Raw genomic sequence first — 19,883 nt, forward strand, 5'->3', positions numbered from 1 at the left:
AGGATATCAACATATTTACTACCATTGACCATGTCAGGGCATATTACAATATCCTAAGGGTTTAGAAAGATATCGTTCAGTCAGCAATTATTGAAAATTTCCGACTGTTAAAGTCTCTACGCACGACATTTGGTCTGAGTAATGCGACACAAACATTCAAAATTCTATGAATAACCTACTTCGGGGTAATTTTTTGCACAAGAGTATATAGATGATTTGTTGGTCGCCAGTCCGGACTTAAAGTCGTATGAACAACATGTGTAGGTGGTGTTAAAACGGCTAGATGGGAATGAAACGAGCACACGTCAATGTATGTTTTGTAAGTACGAACTTGGGAATTCCTTGGACAAAAAACGCTCAGAAGGCATCACACAGATCAGAGAAGAGGTGGACACCGATAGGCAATACCCCATACCGAATTCTTTGATACAACTTAAGAGTTTCCTAGATTTTGCTGACTTTTATCGTCGATTCATACACACGTTAGACTCAGTCATCGAGGAAGTCATCAATCGAAATTTGGCCTTCATAACACCATATAATTTCTTCGGTACTGAGATTACCTTCATCTTTCTCCACGTTTCTGGTATAAAATTAGTTGAACAGGATTCGATGAAGGTACTCATGAATGGGTAGCACAAAAGCCAACTCATTTTTCATTATGGAAGCCTGATCACTTGTTAGATCCTAAACATAGGGATGATTCAAGGGACTATAGGCACTTTCAAGCATCAGTCCCAGTGAAAACGGAAACACTGTTCTCCTTGGAACTCGTGGATACAGGAAGCATGACATCAGAAGATTGTCATGCAATAAACGCATTCAAAACACGAGCATTTAGCTGGGCTTCGTCACTAACAGGTTTCCCGCTTGTAGGCTCTTTAGCTAGTTTTCGCACGTTGGAAGTGATTTTACATGGCAGAAGCTTCTGAGTAGACATGGAATTCAGATGTTTAATTTCTTGGTTTTTTGGAACATCCAGCTTTCGAAATTCAACAGGGTTTTTCTACCCCTACATCGCTTTTCATCCCCTCCCACTTGCGAAAATAGTTTCAGTGGGGCAACAAACAGTGAAGCAGAATTTAAGATAACAAGTGGCAGCATCGAGTATTTCATAATGAGTCATTTGTAAACAAACCACAGTTTGTTGTACGAAGCATGTTTTCAGACCTCGGATATTTTCTTCTGTGATTTCTGTGCATACAGTTTTTGGCTTGATGCAAGAGTACACTCTCCTCAAAATTACTGTGTACTTTGGGTATAACGTGAATAAAATGATGATCAGAACTAAGCACTCTAGTATATTTACGAGTCATAATTGTCGTTCAAATCTTTTTTCCCAAGTCTGAAAGGTATGTAATTTTCAATTGTGAGTATAAGAGTTCGGTTGTTCTCGTTGCCTCCCAAACAGTTTTCTTTACAGCTGAGTTTATAACTTCAAGATTGAAAGCTGATACATGTTTTGTTTGTGCTATTTGTACTTCCAACAGCGCGCAGTCTAGATAGGTGCACAGTTTAAAATGCTGGTCCGATTGTCTGTTTTCTGAACGATGGATCTCCGCTACTTTGCTATTACAAACGAGAAACATATTGTTTGGTATCGGTCGTTCACAAAACGTAGTTTTGAAGATGTAGTACTTAAATATCTGTTATGTAATCCTCCAGATCAAGATATATATTATAGCGAAGGCGAGTAAGTGCTTAAGTTTTGATCTCATTTTCACTCTAGTTTCTCTCTTCACTGCTTAACCGTTTCAGGACTTTCCTTTATTGCGGTAACCGATCGAAACGCATCTCGACAAAAATTTCGAAATTTGGTTGTGGAGGTAAGTCTGTCCACAAACGAACTTAGTTTTCAAAATTTTTTTCAAGTCCATTGGATTCTCCTTTGGTTATTTTACATAATGGTATTTAACGATTTAATTTCGAGAGCAATATGTGGTAGGTGTGTATGTAGGGCGGCACATGACATTCAGGTTACCTAACTTTGTTTTCGGACACATTCAACTCAAGAGGAATAATATATCTGAGCGGTTCAGATGTCCTATGGTGTTGTCATGGAACTAATCCCCAAACACTATAGATCGTGGGAGAATAGTTCAAACATCACCATGGATGAATGTCTTGGTATTTGTGCGGCACTTTTGCATGTGTCGTTCATACGTATCCATTAAAAAGTATCACCAATCTCAATAAATTGGGGAGTTATAGAACTACCCAAAAGGTCTGAGGTTCGCTCTAGCGAGGAATACTATTACATCCGCGCTACATTTGATGCTTTTGGTATTTAAGTCCCATGTGGATATTTAAGTTCTTCGTACGTCACATGTAATTTCGCCCTTATAATACACGTCCACTGTTAAATTCACATTTCTAAACTAAAGATTTAAAATCCTACTAACAAGTGTGATGATGAAGTCTCTGTATTTTGTGACCTCGCAAATGGTGGTCCCAGTTGATGTAATTCAAAACTGACGTGTTTACTATAGCTGGAGACTAAGTGAACTGATACATGGACATGAAAAGGTGAGTTGTTGTGATCGAATCCAGTCCACAGAGTAGTGTGATATAAATTTCGGTGCCTCAAAGTCTCTAGTTTGAGACAGTTTCCAACTTCAGATTGAGAAGCAACATTATCATTCCCACTTTAACCACTCTACTGATAATAATCGGTAATATTGTTAGTTCTCAGTTTCCTCCTGTCGATTTTGGAACCATGCTTGATAAAATGTGTTAGATTTGTCTTCAGCTTCTCTTCTCAATTACTGCATATTTATCATAAATCCCTGGAGCGACTTGGTTTCGTAATAACACTGAAGCCTTATTTTGTTTTTTAACACTTTATTCTTCAGGTTTCTCGTAATTTTCTCAGTGATGGTACAAGATTTCAAAGGGCTAAAAGTGGTGGTAAAGATTGTTTACAACAGTCTTATAGTCTGAACTTGGAAGAGTTGATGGTAAGTTATACTGTCATTTCTGATTGTGATTTTTTAAGAAGTTATGATTGATGCATAATATACTGAGAAAATTGTAAATATTTTGATTGTAAAGCTCCATAATATCCGAAAACGTTGGTTTGCAGCTTATTAGTTCTAATCTTTGTTTCACACATTTAAATTACTAAGACGTCTGAAAATTTCGTAGATAGTCACTTATTTTTTAACTTTCAACGTCAGTCTAATATTTTTCTCGGTGTTTTAAGACCACCCCAATCGGTTTAATCTCGTATATGTGGTAAAGAATCATAATTAGGCTTTTACTTGTTCAGTATCCTGAATCTACCGAATGTGATGTAACTCTGTGGTGTGAAAAAAAGATGTGGGAATAGAATATATCAGTCAATTACAACTTCCTGGTTAGAGTACTGGAGATCGTGGAGCCCAGTGGCATGAGAAGTTATCATTTATTTATTTATTTAAACACAAATATTGTTACAAGGGGGCACCAGCTATATATGCGCCACACAAATCTCATTTGGTTTGATACGATGACTAGTTCTCGTGGACTTGCAGGTGTAGACATAGCACTTAATACGAAAGCAGAACAAGCGCTATTAGAGTGGATTCCCGTTAACAGTCGCCTTTGTGCTGTTCGGCTAAACGGCTCCGTAAGAACTCGGAAGGATAGGGACACACTTCGTTGCTCCTCAGTGGAAGCAGAATAACTACACTAAGAAGACCCATTAGAATTGAACTGAAGGACGAGAAAGCCAAAAGTAAGTTCCAGGAACAACTGAGTTCACATTTACGCAGTTCTGTAAACGAGGTTGACCCAGGTGTTTCTTCCAAAGATATACGGGCAGCTGTGAAAACAGCAGTAACATCTATCAGTAATTTAAACCAAAGGGTTACAAAAATCCAATGGATTTCTTCCAAGTCTATTGCATTGATGGATTCTCGTAAACTCATCCCATCAGGCTCTGAACACGATGAAGAGCGAGAGCGAATCAGATCTAGGTTAACCAAAAGTCTACGGAACGGTCGTGAGCAGTGGTGGACATCGAAAGCTAAAGAGATAGAAAAGGCAGCGGCTGTAGGTAACACGAGACAGCTTTTCAGACTAATAAAAGAAACCGGAATTAAGGAGTCAATTGCAAGCTTCAGTTCGGGCACCTGGGCAGTATCACAGCCCTCACACAAATCAAATGAGATTTGTGCGGCGCATATATATCTGGTGCCCCTTTGCACCAATATTTATGTGGTTGCATCGACCACATATTCACCATTCGTCAAGTTTTAGAGCACAAACATACTTATCGGCGTCTGACAATGATAGTCTTTCTTGACTTAAAAGCAGCATTTGACTCTGTAGACCGAGAGGTTCTGTGGCAGTGTCTGTCATTAAAAGGTGTACCTCAGAAGTACATAAACCTTGTGAAGGCTCTTTACTCAAACACTACCAGTCGAGTGAGAGCTTACAGCGAACTGTCATATGAGTTTACAACCTCAAGTGGTGTCCGTTAAGGCTGTCCACTATCCCCATTTTTGTTTAACTTCATTATAGACCTGTTGCTGGAAATAACACTCTCGTCGACTGAATTTTCAGGAATTGATCTCCTACCAGGAGGTTCACTTATCGACTTAGAATACGCAGATGACATAGTCCTGTTTGGTGAGGACGCTGACAAAATGCAGAGTCTTCTGTTAGAACTGAGTAACAATGCCAGGATGTTTGGGATGCGTCTCTCCCTCTCTAAATGTAAATTGTTACTCCAGGACTGGCCTGCGTCAACACCTGAACTAAGGATAGGGAGTGAAGTAGTCGAATGCGTCGACAACTTCACTTATCTTGGAAGTCTGATCAGCCCTAATGGGTTGGTGTCTGACGAAATCTCAGCACGGATTCAAAAAGCTCGTTTGGCTTTTTCCAACTTACGTTACCTATGGCGAAGACGAGATATCCGTCTATCAATTAAGGGACGAGTATACTGCGCAGCAGTTCGTTCTGTTCTACTTTACGGCTGCGAAACATGGCCATTAAGAGTAGAAGATACTCGTAGGTTACTAGTATTTGACCACAGGTGTTTTAGAAGTATTGCTCTCATCTGCTGGGATCACTGGGTAAGTAATAGTGAGGTTAGACACAGGGTATTAGGGAATGATGGTAAATCAGTTGATGAGGTGATGGATCTTCATCAACTGAGATGGTTGGGCCACGTGTTACGTATGCCTGAACACCGATTACCACGACGCGCAAGGTTGACTAGTGTAGTGGATGGTTGGAAGAGAGTTAGGGGTGGCCAAACCAAAACATGGCATCAGTGGTTGAAGTCACTAACCTCTAGTCTGAGGCATGTTGGTAGATGCAGACTACTTGGTTGGGGTCCGCGTGACTATCGGAACCATGGGTTGGAGACTGTGTGACATGGCTGAGAATCGATCACAATGGCGTAGGTTTATACACTCTCTGTTTTCTCTTAAACTGTGAGATTAAAATTGCTTCATTTCTTTCTTCTTGTACTATATCCTTAGATAAAATCCTTTTTTATATATTACCACCATTAAATTAACTACTTCTATTAATTTGGTGTTCATCTTGTTGTGCTAATGAGACAACTTGGACCGATGTATGTATGGGCCTGGTCCTACGTTGTAGCTGACTGACTGTTTTGAAATCTCATGGGTTTTCAATTTCCATTATTGATCTTAAAGGAGAGTACATTACTGTATTGATACATCATCTGCTTTTGATTGTTGAATACCATACTTTTTACTTAATAATTTCATAAAAATTCTTCTATCGCTTTCCTATTTCAGTCTTCCATAATTGTCATAATTAGTATTAAATTTACATCTTTGTCTATCTTATGGTATGCTTTTACCGTGCTGATATTATGTATCGATACTTGTTCATTTTGATTGTCAAACAGGAATAACAGTTTGATAATAAATACATCCATTTATTTGCAGACCTACTTGTATTGATTATTGATTATATAGCCTCTGCCAGGGAAGTCCTACTCACTGCCTTCTCGTGGCGGGGGTGTTGTTTACGAAAGTGAGAGGACGAAAAGCGAATGTCCGGCGCTTTAACCGGGTTGGTGGACACGGAGGGTCCACCTAGGGGAGTTGGAAAACCCTGATTCCAAACCAATGGTGCACATGGGCTCCAGTATCCTGAGGGAACAAATGGCGTACGAATCAATCGTTGATCACCGGCTACCATGGGACTGCATCTCCTCACGATGCTCCACTGCCTTGTGGATCAGACCTTTCGGTCAAAGGCTCCGGGTGTGGCCCCCTAAGAAAACCACCTGCTTCGGTTTGGGCACCCGGGCAGTATCACAGCCCACACACAAATAAATGAAATGATGGATTCTATTGACGATACTATTCTCGCTCATATTAGAAGCAAGACAATTTACACTATTATTATTATTACCATTATTATTATTATTATTTACTATGTCGCTTTTTCACCCCCTTTTATCCCCAATTTGTGTAACCTTACTTTTCAACTTATGCAGTAGCTCGCTCTTGGTGGAAAATCTGTCCTATCTAAACGATCTCCGGTCACTGTCTGGTTGAAAGTGAATGCTTCCACCGATTATGAATACTGAAGCAGTCTTTCTGAAACCACGTACGCCGTTCAAGCTGGCTTCCTTCAACGTTCGCACACTAATGCAGATCAGACAACAGATAGGGCTGGCTATGTCTTTGGAAGGTCTTAATGTTGACGTTTGTTGTCTATCCGAGACCCGTATTCAAGACTCTAGTGAAGTACTACAAATTCGTTCTCCATCTGTCGCCTCGAAAAGCTTGTTTCACGTGCGCTTATCCGGGGACCCTGTGGCATCTTCGTCTGGTCTTGCTGGCGTTGGTGTCGCACTAAGCGCTAGAGCTAAGGCAGCACTAATCGATTGGATCCCCATTAACAATCGGTTATGTGCTGTTAGATTAGAAAGTTCCATCAAAGTGAGAAGAAATCGGCGTGAGAATCGGTGTCTTTTCGTCATCTCCGCCTATGCCCCGACAGATTGCAGCCCGGATGCAATCAAGGATGAGTTCTACCACCAGTTAACTGTTCTTCTCTAGAAAGCGCGTTCGACAGATATTGTAGTATTAGTCGGAGACTTGAATGCACAGGTCGGGCGTCTAGGCACAGAAGAGAGTCGTCTAGGTGGCCGATGGGGACTTGTTGGTCGCAGGACAGATAACGGGGACCGTTTGCTGCAACTGTGCACAAACCACAACCTGTTTCTGGCCAGCACTAACTTCCGGCACAGTCATCGCCGGTGTGCCACCTGGCGTCCTCCCTCTGCATCCCAAGCCTGGACTCAGATTGATCACATCGCGATCAGCTACCGCTGGCGTGGTTGTGTACAAGACTGCCGCTCCCTTTGGAGTACCTATCTGGAGTCTGATCATGCCCTGGTCTGCGCCAATCTCACCTTACTTTTCAGTGGCCGAAGGATTGACCACCACCAACGGATTGATATTAGTAAATTGGCTGCAACTTCTGTTGCAAGTAAGTATCGAGCGGAGCTAGCTTCTAGGCTAGCTATCATCCCACCGAAAAGTATAGATGAGCATTGGTTGCATCTTCACGACGCCATGAAAATGGCGAGTAAAGCCGCTTGCGGCTTCGCGAAACGTCCCGCTTATAAGCACTGGGTTTCTTCTGGCTCCTTACAACTGATGGAAGCCCGTCGGTCTACTCCGGGTGACCGTGAGTTTGACCACAAACGAAGGCTGTTACGTAATGAAATTGGGCAAAGCTTGCGTAAGGACCGAGAAGCCTGGTGGTCGGAGCGTGCTAATGAGATGGAAGCAGCAGCTGCATCTGGTAACTGCCGGAAGCTCTTCCAACTCATCCGAGCCACTGGCAGCAAGAAGTCTGGTGTGAGTGAAACAATCTACGAGGATGATGGGATGCCAATCACTAACATCTCAACGTCTTGGACGATGGGCGGAATTTTTCGAAGGGCAGTTCAACTGGCCTGCTGCTCCGGCAACATCAACCAGTTTGTCCTGCCCCCCATGGCCGGTGACGACCGATCCACCAAACGAGGCGGAAGTCCGCAAGGAACTCCAACTCTTGAAACGTCACAAATCACCGGGCCCAGATGACTTACCTCCGGCTCTTTTTAAAGATGGTGGTGACTTTCTGACTAAGGAATTGACTGTGTTGTTTACAAAGGTTTGGGAGCAAGAAAGTGTTCCAACATCATGGAATGAGTCGATAGTCGTCCCTATCTTTAAAAAGGGTTCACGTTGTTCCTGTAACAACTATCGGGGGATAAGTCTACTTCTGATTGGGTCCAAACTATTGGCTTCTGTCATTCTTCGTAGGTTGTTTAAAACCCGAGAACGATTGACTCGCGAGGAGCAGGCTGGTTTTCGTTCTGGTCGAGGATGCATTGATCGTATCTTCACCCTCCGCCAAATGTTAGAACACCGTCATACTTATCGCAGGCCAACAATCGTAGTGTTTCTTGATATCAGGGCGGCCTTCGATTCGTTGGACAGGACTGTTCTCTGGGATTGTCTATTGAAGAAGGGTGTGCCTGAGAAGTTCATTAACATCTTAAAGGCCCTGTATACGAACACCTCAGGCAGAGTGAGGGCATACAACCACCTTTCTCCCTTGTTCCATTCAAGCAGTGGGGTTAGGCAGGGTTGCCCAATCTCACCATTCCTCTTCAACTTTGCCATCGACGACATCCTGGAAACAACTCTGATCGATGTAAGTAATGGCGGTGTGGATATGTTGCCTGGAGAACGACTTCTCGACCTTGAGTATGCAGATGATATTGTCTTACTGTGCGGTAATGCCCAAGGCATGCAATCTGCACTTAATCAGTTGGCAATCAGTGTCCGCAGGTACGGTATGTGCTTTGCACCCTCCAAGTGCAAGGTACTCCTACAAGACTGGCAGGATTCTCATCCTGTACTCACCCTAGATGGTGAGCAGATTGAAGTAGTTGAGAAGTTCGTGTATCTAGGTAGCTACATAAGTGCTGGTGGGAGCGTGAGTGATGAGATTGATGCACGTATAATGAAAGCCAGAGCGGCTTATGCCAATCTGGGCCATCTTTGGCGCCTTCGTGATGTTAGTCTGGCTGTAAAAGGTCGGATCTACAACGCGTCGGTGAGAGCAGTTTTGCTCTATGCTTGTGAAACCTGGCCTCTCCGAGTTGAGGATGTTAGACGTCTCTCTGTGTTCGATCATCGTTGTCTCCGAAGGATTGCTGACATTCAGTGGCAACACCATGTTAGTAATGCAGAGGTTCGGCATCGTGTGTTCGGGCGCCGAGACGATAATTCAATTAGTGTCACCATCTTGAAACACCGACTTCGGTGGCTTGGACATGTTTTACGAATGTCGTCCCAGAGACCTCCACGTCGTGCATTATTTGCCGACTCTGGGACTGGTTGGAAAAAGCGGAGAGGAGGTCAGTGTATGACATGGTGTCGTGGCATGAAAGAGAGCTGCAAAGGGCTAGCTTCTGTTGGTCCTTCACGACCCCCTGGCTGGGGTCCGAGAGATGGTGCAACACTGTGGCTAGAGACGTTATCAGATATGGCTCAGAATAGAAGCCAGTGGCGTGCCTGCTGTAACCTTCTTCTACTTTCTTCATAAAGAGTGGCTATAACTATCCTAACTGAGAGAGCTCTTCTGGTTGTACATTTAGTTCCCCCCACCACTACTCTTCTCCTTTTTTTTTCCTTCTTTTATATATACGCATCTTCTTCTCCCATTCTCATTATTTTGTGTGGCGCATATGTATCCGGTGCCCTTTGTACCAATATATATGTGATTAAATAAAATAAAATAAATAATTGATTATCCTTTAATAAGTGTCACGTGAAATTTATGTGTACGGATGTTATACCTAGCAGTATTGTACTGGATGAAACAGTGCACTACATTATTACACGATCTCACACCCTCTTTTTATCTAGATAGGTTTGTGTGGTTGTTTTGTAGGGGTTGTTATGTTCTCGGTCTGGTTGGGACTGAGTCATCTGTACGTGATTTCTACTTATTTATTTCCAAACGACTACAAGGATGGTCACCTAAAACGATTATAGCATACTGCTAAATCAGTTCCCTCACGAAATTCTGTGTGATTTTTTTTATAAGTAATATGAGCAACATCTTGACATCCAGAACGTTTTATTTATCATATTCCATGTTGCGATTTGTTGGGTTTCTGTGTTTATAAATGGTTGTCAAGGGACTTTCCAACTGTTATTTGAATTTCATGTTATAGAAAGTTCGCATTATATTTCTCACCTGTTTCTGACTAAATACACTATTCTACTTGAAGCGTATGGAATGTCTTCTCCCTCCAAGTAGACACCTATTGCGAAAACTCGTTTGATAGGCTGACTAGAAAGCGAAAGCGTTCGTAGCAATCGGATTTTTGAATCAGTTTATCATCATTCTTTAGATTAGTAACAAGTTGACGTTTAGTTATCTAACGCTGATAAACTAACAATTGCGCTTTTTTTTAAAAGTGGTAAATTGTGGGCACGAACTTTATATTCAACTGGTAACTGTATATTATGTGTAAAATAAGACCTATGAACTGGACTTAGTCTGACACACCAAGATTAAAACGAATCTATAAATTTGTAACGTATCCCTACCAACTGATAAAGTCAAATCGTCGCTAAATTCAATGGCACAAGTAGTTTGAAGACTAACAACAGTTAACCGCGGTTTTATTCCTGAGGTTTCCACATTTTGAGTTGGTAATATCTCAGTCAGTCCCTTATCCTAACTTCAGTCTGAAATTTAGAGTAAGCCCCGACTAAATGCGGGAGAAAAGTATGTTCGTTAGTAATAGGTTTTTTACACGTTCGAATAATGAAATAAATATTCATCTCCCTGTAATGTTTCTCTGTTTCTTGAGATGAGTACTATCACAGCTTTTGCTGTCATATCAGTTTTTATTCAGTCTTAATAATGGTCAAATCGCTAGTTGTTATTCGACGTTTTCTAATTTAATCGAATGTTTAAGAATTGGGGCTTCCCGTCTCTGCATCTCTGCTTCTGCAATAAGTTCTACTATTGATAACCCGATCTGTGTACCTTTCGTTCGACTAGAAAAATGTTGAGATCCTGGATAGAAAAAATACTAAGAACACCAAGGAATTTGAGAGGTTTAGCACTCGAATCAGTCAGCAATCAACAAACTTATAGAAATTGATCCAATCCATCGACCAATTGGAGAAATCATGGACAAATATATGACCAAAAATCAAATCAAAGGGAGATACGATCGAAATAATGAGGCAGATAATAAGAGGTTAAAGGTCGACAATAATCAACCAAGATTGAGGTCAATAGGACAAGCTGAGTCATATCTGGAGCAATTCGGTTACTTCACTTCTACCCGAAGTTTGTGCTGAAGATGTTATTCAGAAGAACAGTGAAAGCTCCACGACCAAATCGTCCCGCTCAGAAACCGAAACTTCACTAGAACTTTCACTATGTTGATTGTTTATATGATTTGCATCATACTTGCTTTGTTCTACTTTCATTTTCTGTTCACCGGTCATTAAAATTCTCTCTCGAACTATCTCATTTATTCAATTGAACAGAAAAAACATCTAAAACATTCGTTTTGAAAACTGGTTTTCAGTAAGATTCAAGGAGGTTATTTAGATTCTTTTTCTAATTACTATAGCACGTTATTCAACATTTCAAATCCTCATGTATGCATAAATTGATTGATATTAAAACAGATACTCCCAAAACCTTTTAGATACTTTCGTAAGAAAGTTACTCCTTCATTTTTTTGGCTTGTTTTTTTTACTGTTTAACAGTTTTAATCCTTTAAAAATATAGTTCTTTCTGCCGTATACCTTAAGCTATTTTAATCTTTTAGGTATAATTCCACTTTTATGTTTCATGAAAATAAAGTGCGAGTAATTTGTTATTCATCACATTTGTTTTATGCATCCTGTAAAGACTTTTATCATGTGGGCGAATTCGTCTTACTCAGCAAAGCAAGTAGCGAATATGTGCATTCATACACAAGTGACGTCTAGCTTCACAAACGTATTTTAACAACCGATCAATCATTGTTTACTCAACTTCATGTTTTATTACATATGTACCTTTTACGTATCAGTCGCACGTCTTTTTTAAGGAAAGGTTTTGACCAACTCGTTTTGAACTAAAAAGAAGCGTAGTAGATTAAATTCAGGTCGAGCTTTGTCAAAAAGAGAATGTAAGCAGGTTTTCGCACTTGAGAAACGGTATAGGGAATACAGAATAAGTAGAGACAAGTAAAGTTTGGTTACCATTTGTATTTCTTGCGATTTGAAAACAAAAAACTAAGGCAACAAGATAAATAGCAAATCAAAAAATGGATGAATTGGTGCCACTTCAGCTAGAAAACTTGTTCCTTGAGAGCGTACTATCCGTAGGACATACTAACCACTTCCATCCCTCTCTATAGTCCCATAATTCCGTCCATCGGCATTTTAAACTGAAGCTTAACATATCTCACCCAGGTGTCCTATAAAACACAAAATAAACTCCAAAAATACCTACTACTCAATTCCCAGTCCTTTTTCTATCTGCTTAACTTTAGACCAACAGGTTGAAGGGTTCAACCTCCCTTTATATACTTGATTTCATGTAACTAGGTGGTAGTGTTATTAGCCCTCGCCCGAAATGTGACCTAAAACTAAGGAATTTGCACTTGATTATTGAGTTCTGTTAAAAATCAATTTGAATGGTCCAGCACAAAGTATACAGACTAGGTGCTCTGTTCTACAAACTTGAGGAAGCAGATAGAAAAAGGACTGGGAATTGAGTGGTAGGTATTTTTGGAGTTTATTTTGTGTTTTATAGGACACCTGGGTGAGATATGTTAAGCTTCAGTGTAGAATGCCGATGGATGGAATTATGGGACTATAGAGAGGGATGGAAGTGGTTAGATATATTTTACTATCTAGTACAAAATAATTCAACTGAACACTGCTTTGTCCATAGAAATACAGATTTCGTATTAGCACCAGTCTAAGTACAGAAGCCTTGTGTAGTCGTAACATCTATGATGAAACTGATTCCCAAACGAAACGAATTCCCTTATTTTGTACTAGATAGTAAAATATCTTCTTGGTCACTTGTTATTCGTATCATTCCTATGTCGGTTGATCTGTCTTTCTCTTTATCAAAGCTAATTTTCATTCTCTGCTTCCAATCTGTATTGCATTTATGCTGCCAATTTTTTTAATTTTCCAAGTTATTACAATAGTTATTTTAACTTAACTACTTACCTATTCTAGAGTAATCAGGTTAACATCCATGACTGTCTATTATCTCAGTTTGCTGAATATGATGTAAAAGTACATCATACTAACGAATCCATATGTTTCAACTACTTTTGCAATTACCACATTTTAATAACTAAACAGTAAATAACTCTGACTGTAAAATTCATTTCATGTTTATCCATATTGATATTATCGTTCTTCTTCCCAATTGACTGCCGTGTGCAACATCATTGTTCCCTATATTTACTGTATTTTCAGGAATCACCCAACTCTTCTAAGGGAAATGGTTCGTTGGACCAGTTACGTAGTAATGTGAATACTGTAACAGCTGTAATGCAAGAGAATACTAGACTAGCGCTTCAACGAGGTGATCGGTTAAACAATTTGGTCAGTAAAACAGATGAACTTGCAGCCAGCGTGAGTGTTTGCAATTATATAGTGTTTTGTATTATTTTCGGCTTTAATTTCGGTTTATGCATTTATATTCAAATTATTATGATAATTAGTTTTCGCTGAAGAATTGTTTCATACCATAAGTATTTGCTTGCGACATTCTATCCATAGAAAAACTTATATCTAGGATGTGACCTGGACTTGACGTTAAGATTCAACCATATTATTATAATAATACGGGATACACTAGTTCAAGTATAGTATTCAGCCTACCAACGTCTTATGAAGTAGCGACTTAATGGTTGAAGCATTCGTCTTTCGTACAATAGATCAAAGGTTCAAGCTCCATTCCACTTTGATTTGGGCGCCCAGGTAGTATTACTTGCCTAAACACAAATAGTGTGGTTCACGGCTAATTACGTAAATGAACTACAAAAAGTGTATGATTCATTCAGTCACTGTTCTATATTGAATCCGAATTTGTGAGCACCTTTAACGATCTTGTTAACATCAAAATGACTTGTCGTTTTCTCACTCAATGTTAACGCTACTGGGAAGTTGTTTATCAAACGACTTGCGTTTTTGTTTGGGAAATTCCTACTAAGCAAACTAAGTTATTGATTTCTTGTTAGCGATGTATCTCAGTAGACTATTTGTCATAAATCCAATCATTTTTAGTAAGTGATCAGCATCAGAGTTTACTCTAATTTTTTCGTCACTTTAAAGAAGAAACGTTGGTAAAACTTACTGGGGACCTTGGGCGAATTATTGTCCAGTCAGAAAACAGTGTTTAGTTATAAAATAATTAAAAATAAGAGGTCACAAATAAAATTATGGTAAACAAGTAGTTCTGATGTGATCAATGAACCCTTATATGTTGAATTATTATGGTAGACGAAGAAGGGTATGGGTTATGTATTAGGAGTCTGGACTAGGGTCATGAGGTTTTTAATACCAAACTGACACAGCTATAATACGTGTGCTTTATAACAAAATGGATGAATGAATTTCGCGAAATTATTCAAGATGCGCTATCTAATGCCTAATTATTTCGTCTATAAATTATGGTATCATCCTATTGTTTAGAGAGGTTTAGGAGTTGGAGTGAGAAAATACTTTCCGATCACATAAACGCCCTTGACTATATCTAAAATAACATTACTTAGATACAATCTGTATTAGCGGCGGGTATTTCCCGCAATTAAGCTTACATACTATGTCATATCTATTATGTGGTTGTTTAAGAATACTTTTCCCATCGATTTTAAATATTTTGGGAACTAGATATTGGCAATTTCTGCTTAGTTTCATTTCTGCGCAGAAGTTGGATACGGGTTATCATATGTCTCGATCTAATCAAGGTCGTCAGTATAGTGCAGTTTTACCAAGACGTTGACTCACTAGGTTGTTGGCTGAAAGGTATGATATTGCTATTCATATTGTCACCCCACATTATCCTTTAGATCTTTAAATAGCTGATAGACTGTTTTCAAGATACAAAAATGAATAGCAAATATTAAAACTAGTGTAAATGAAGCTTACAAATCCTCTTAAGAATATTTTGAAAAGTCTATAAGTTAGTGTCTTCAAATTTAAAATCACGTACCAATTTATGTAGAATCATGAAGTGAACTATGAATATCTATGGATCATACCTAGTTTTAAAAAGATATATGTATATATATATGATGTAAGGGTTTTTATGCAACTTTTTTCGGTGTTGTATTTCTGCTTTTTAGAGTTATAAACTACATGACATCGTGTAGCAAGCTAAATATTACTCGCTTTCGTATAGTCCAGTCGTTTAGTCACCTAAAATTTAAATTTATCGACGGTTATTAACCTATACTCAATAAAGCTGTGTCTGTATTGTCAACATGTTTTTATGTACTTTACTTAAGTCAATTATCGAATCATAAACTGTTTATTTATTCAGTTTGAACAATATCAAATAAATAAGTTAAGTATCTTATAGATTCCAGTCAATCAATCATATTTATACCTGTGAAATTGCCTTCAAAAGTTTTGCTATAATGCTTCAAGTTATTAAGTTTATTAAAAGTCAGTTCTATAAATTTGTGTTCTGTCATTCTTATTAATCACCGGTTAGTTTTTGGTTTGTTTATATATATATATATATATACTTATGATATAATCAGTCTTATCTTATTATATTTTCTGTAAATAGTTCTATTATTCATAGTTAATATCATTCATTCATAAAGTTTTGGTAATAGTTGTGATTGTTTCAAAAGAGAATATTTCAACGCTTAAATTCGTAATATTGTTATTATACATTAACTGTTTTCAGTGTAGTTTCATCCTTTGAGCTGGATATTTGAATCTTGAAGTATTCATTGCTCTTCTAAACAACATTATCAACATAAACTTCAGGTAGTTTATGTTGACAATATTGTTCAGAAGAACTATGAAAGCTTCATGGTCCAACCATTTAACTCAGAAAACGAAATTCCATCTGATCTAAAAAATCTCCTCTCCCATTTTTATACGTCAATTATCTTTCTCCAATCCAACTAATAAATTTATCTCAATATATATTCAATGCTTGCACTTTTATTTCATTTTTTTGACTCAAGTTAACTAATATCTGTACAGAGATGTAGGTTGTAAGGTTTACTTCCTACTTTAATGTTTGTAAATTTATAAACAAAAAAGCAATACTTACATATATTAGTTTACATTGTTTGTTGTTTTTCTCCTCGATCGATTACTCCCTCTCACACATACTCTATCTTTCTGTTGGTATACAACCTTTTCATCTCATTGTAAGTTGTTCTGTCAAGGCAACGCATTTTGTTTTCCTTCGCAACCGATTTCTTCTGAAATTTACTACAGGGTCGTATGCCACGGCTATTGTTCTATACTTTCATTTATATGTAGATTTCTTTTCTTTTGCTCATAATAATATAGAAATTTGTTGTATCTTGTGTATTCTAGTTTTGCTTTTGTCGTTTTTCTCATTTGGGGCATAATTTATCCAAGGGAAAATTATTATAGATAAAGCCCTAATAGCTTTCATATTGAATACTATGCTTTTTGTATTAGAACTGTTCAATTAGTTGATGATTCGACAGTTCTGTGAATTGTTAGAACAGTACTTCAACATTTTAAGGCTTTTATGTGCTAGTGTAACTGTTTTAGAGAAAAAGGCGAACCGTAATCCACTCTCATTCCAAAAAACAAAGTAACAATCCAAGTGATCTTGAACCACTTTTCAGTTACCCACTATTTCCAGACAACCTCAATAGAAAATTGATATAAGTCTCACAACTATTACCAAAGTTGATAAGGCCATGTTCAACTCGGAGAAAAGAATAATGATTTGTTTTTTTTATTTCCTTACTTATAAACTCACAAAATGCTTAAATAATCGTTTTTCTTCAGGCTAATCAATTCCAAACAACAGCCACAAAGGTGGCCCGAAAAACTTGGTGGGAAAATTTCCGTATGAAATTAATTATTGTTGGTGTTGTCGGTGGCATACTTCTAGTAATTGTGATAATTATACTCTGGCAGACTGGGGTGTTCAATAGCAAATCGCAACACCAGTAATAATAGCAACAGTAAATAATTAACTTCATATTGTTTACTACATGAAACAGAAAATGCAAAGGAACACCCATCTGAAAATTAGGTGAGATATTCGATAATGTGTTTTTTTTACTGGATCAATTTATACAACACGTCTTGTTAACATTTCAATTTTCTTTATCGCGACACGTTCTCCTTTTGTTTCCCTCGTGACAGATAAATTTTACAAATGATGATGACAATGATTAATATTGCACAGTATATTGTAATTTTTATGCTATATTATAAATATACATACTTAAGTCTTTTTTTGTAATCACTATACCTACTACTAATCCTGCATTAACTACTTCTCACTGATGAAATATCTTTTCTATATAGGCGCAGAGATTTAATGACAATTACATATCATATATATATATATATATATATATATATATATAGTGTTCGGAATGATTTTTTCTCTTAAACGAATTTATTTTTCACTCAACATCTATCTACTTTGTATGGGTGACTATCTTCCCAATGTATATCGATTATTTGTTCTTTATTGATCCCAATACACATTTTGTTTATTTTCAATAACAATGACTTTTTGAAAGCCAAAGATTATCAATAAATGAAAGAAGATAAAAGAGGTACAAACTGTTTGATATCTTTTTGTTGGAATTACACTTTGTAAACGCATGCATGTGTCTTTATGCGTGCGTGTGTGCATATATGTTCAAGTGGCTTCATAATAATACCACAACTATTCACTTTTATCATTATTTCCGTGCCCTGTCCTTTTTACTTCTCTACAGATAATTTAAAGTATACTCATTTCTGTACTATTTCTTCTTGCGGTTATTCTCATTACTATTAACATTATGAGAAAATGTGTATTTGCAATTTCTACTCTGGAAGAATTCCTTCTTATTATTGATTAGTACTTATCATGGTTTTACTTTTTACCAGATTTAAATTAATATGTTTGCTCAATATACATAAATTTTCTTTTCCTTTTTTTAACAAAAATCATATTTGTCATGTATTGAATACCAACAAAATTGAATTCTAAATTTGTTTTAGGTTTCTGTAACATTACTGGAATGAGTATAATGTTGAATCTGTGTAGACGCATAGATTTAACAGACTAGTTCAGGTGTGCGTTGTATTTGTTTTGGTTACTATAGTGTTGACGTATCGACGAAGTAAAACTTGGGTGGTTAGTAAACTGAATTTTCACTTTGATTCACTTAAGTTTTAGTTTTTGTTTAAGACCCATTATTTCCATTTAGTCATGAATTCGGAACCCTCTCGATATTCTGATGTTTGGACGTCCGAATTGTAGTACCAATGAGGCATTCGTTATGTATGGCTGAAAACTTAATATGCGAACATTTATGTAGTTCCTGATATTAGAATTATTTATTAATAAAAAAATGGATTCCTATAAATAGGAGTAAACTACAACTGATTGCAATTCTGTAACTCAGTAGTTGAGTTCATCATTTATTGATCTATTCGAACTCATATTCCAATTAATTTAAATATATGAAAGACTGGTACTTTTCTTGGACCTTTCTGGATTCTACATAAATCAAAATTATCCTCCCTTTTAATGGCCAGGAACTCCATTGTCTTGAACAAATCAACGTCAATGATAAAGCTAAACAAGAAGGGAGAGAGAGTGGACAGCCCTGACGAACACCACTTGAGGTAATTAATTCTAATGAAAGTTCCCTATAAGCTCTAACTCGACCAGCTGTGTTCGTAACCCCTATCTGCTCTCAACCCAAACGTTTAGAACGATGGGCGAAACACTTTAAGGAGCAGTTTAGCTGGCCTTCAGCTACTACACAACTACCCACTATTCCCAGAAAACCTGAATGGAACATTGAAGTAGGCCCCCCGACCCTACTTGAAGTTCAAAAGGCTATAAGTAATCTGAAACGAGGAAGAGCAGCTGGTCCAGATGGATTGGCTCCAGAGGTCTTTAAATATGGTGGTCCAATTTTAGCGATTAGGTTGACTAATATTCTGGCTAAAATCTGGGAGACGGACGTAATCCCATCTGACTGGTCACAATCTCTGATTGTCCCAATATATAAGAAGGGGCCAAAATCATCCTGTGATAACCATAGAGGGTTTGTTTGACTAATATAGCACCTAAAATATTAGCCTCAATAATTATCGGGCGCCTAACTAAGACTCGTGAACTGCAAACACGAGAAAATCAGGCTGGCTTCAGACCTGGTCGTGGCTGCATCGACCACATATTCACCATTCGTCAAGTTTTAGAGCACAAACATACTTATCGGCGTCTGACAATGATAGTCTTTCTTGACTTAAAAGCAGCATTTGACTCTGTAGACCGAGAGGTTCTGTGGCAGTGTCTGTCATTAAAAGGTGTACCTCAGAAGTACATAAACCTTGTGAAGGCTCTTTACTCAAACACTACCAGTCGAGTGAGAGCTTACAGCGAACTGTCATATGAGTTTACAACCTCAAGTGGTGTCCGTTAAGGCTGTCCACTATCCCCATTTTTGTTTAACTTCATTATGGACCTGTTGCTGGAAATAACACTCTCGTCGACTGAATTTTCAGGAATTGATCTCCTACCAGGAGGTTCACTTATCGACTTAGAATACGCAGATGACATAGTCCTGTTTGGTGAGGACGCTGACAAAATGCAGAGTCTTCTGTTAGAACTGAGTA

The 19,883-nt window shown here is 38.1% G+C and overlaps 1 protein-coding gene across 1 annotated transcript; it reads left to right on the forward strand.

Moving 5' to 3' along the window:
* Positions 1-1,494: 1,494 nt before the first annotated feature.
* Smp_055870 (synaptobrevin, putative) lies at positions 1,495-18,241 on the forward strand. The gene is made up of 5 exons (XM_018792514.1): positions 1,495-1,693; positions 1,730-1,826; positions 2,853-2,957; positions 13,497-13,655; positions 17,037-18,241. Exons 1-5 carry the CDS (start codon positions 1,551-1,553, stop codon positions 17,202-17,204), a joined length of 672 nt encoding a protein of 223 aa, XP_018644256.1. The 5' UTR covers positions 1,495-1,550; the 3' UTR covers positions 17,205-18,241.
* Positions 18,242-19,883: the final 1,642 nt, after the last annotated feature.

The sequence above is a fragment of the Schistosoma mansoni genome (genome assembly GCF_000237925.1).
Source record: "Schistosoma mansoni, WGS project CABG00000000 data, supercontig 0258, strain Puerto Rico, whole genome shotgun sequence".
In the NCBI taxonomy this organism is placed as follows: domain Eukaryota; kingdom Metazoa; phylum Platyhelminthes; class Trematoda; order Strigeidida; family Schistosomatidae; genus Schistosoma; species Schistosoma mansoni.

Bases quoted from the DNA above. Each gene is read 5' to 3' on its own strand.
- Smp_055870 (XM_018792514.1), top strand. From the start codon at position 1,551: ATGGATCTCCGCTACTTTGCTATTACAAACGAGAAACATATTGTTTGG. The intron at 1,694-1,729 runs GTAAGTGCTTAA...TTTTCACTCTAG, and splicing joins ATATATTATAGCGAAGGCGA to TTTCTCTCTTCACTGCTTAA. The intron at 1,827-2,852 runs GTAAGTCTGTCC...TTTATTCTTCAG, and splicing joins TTCGAAATTTGGTTGTGGAG to GTTTCTCGTAATTTTCTCAG.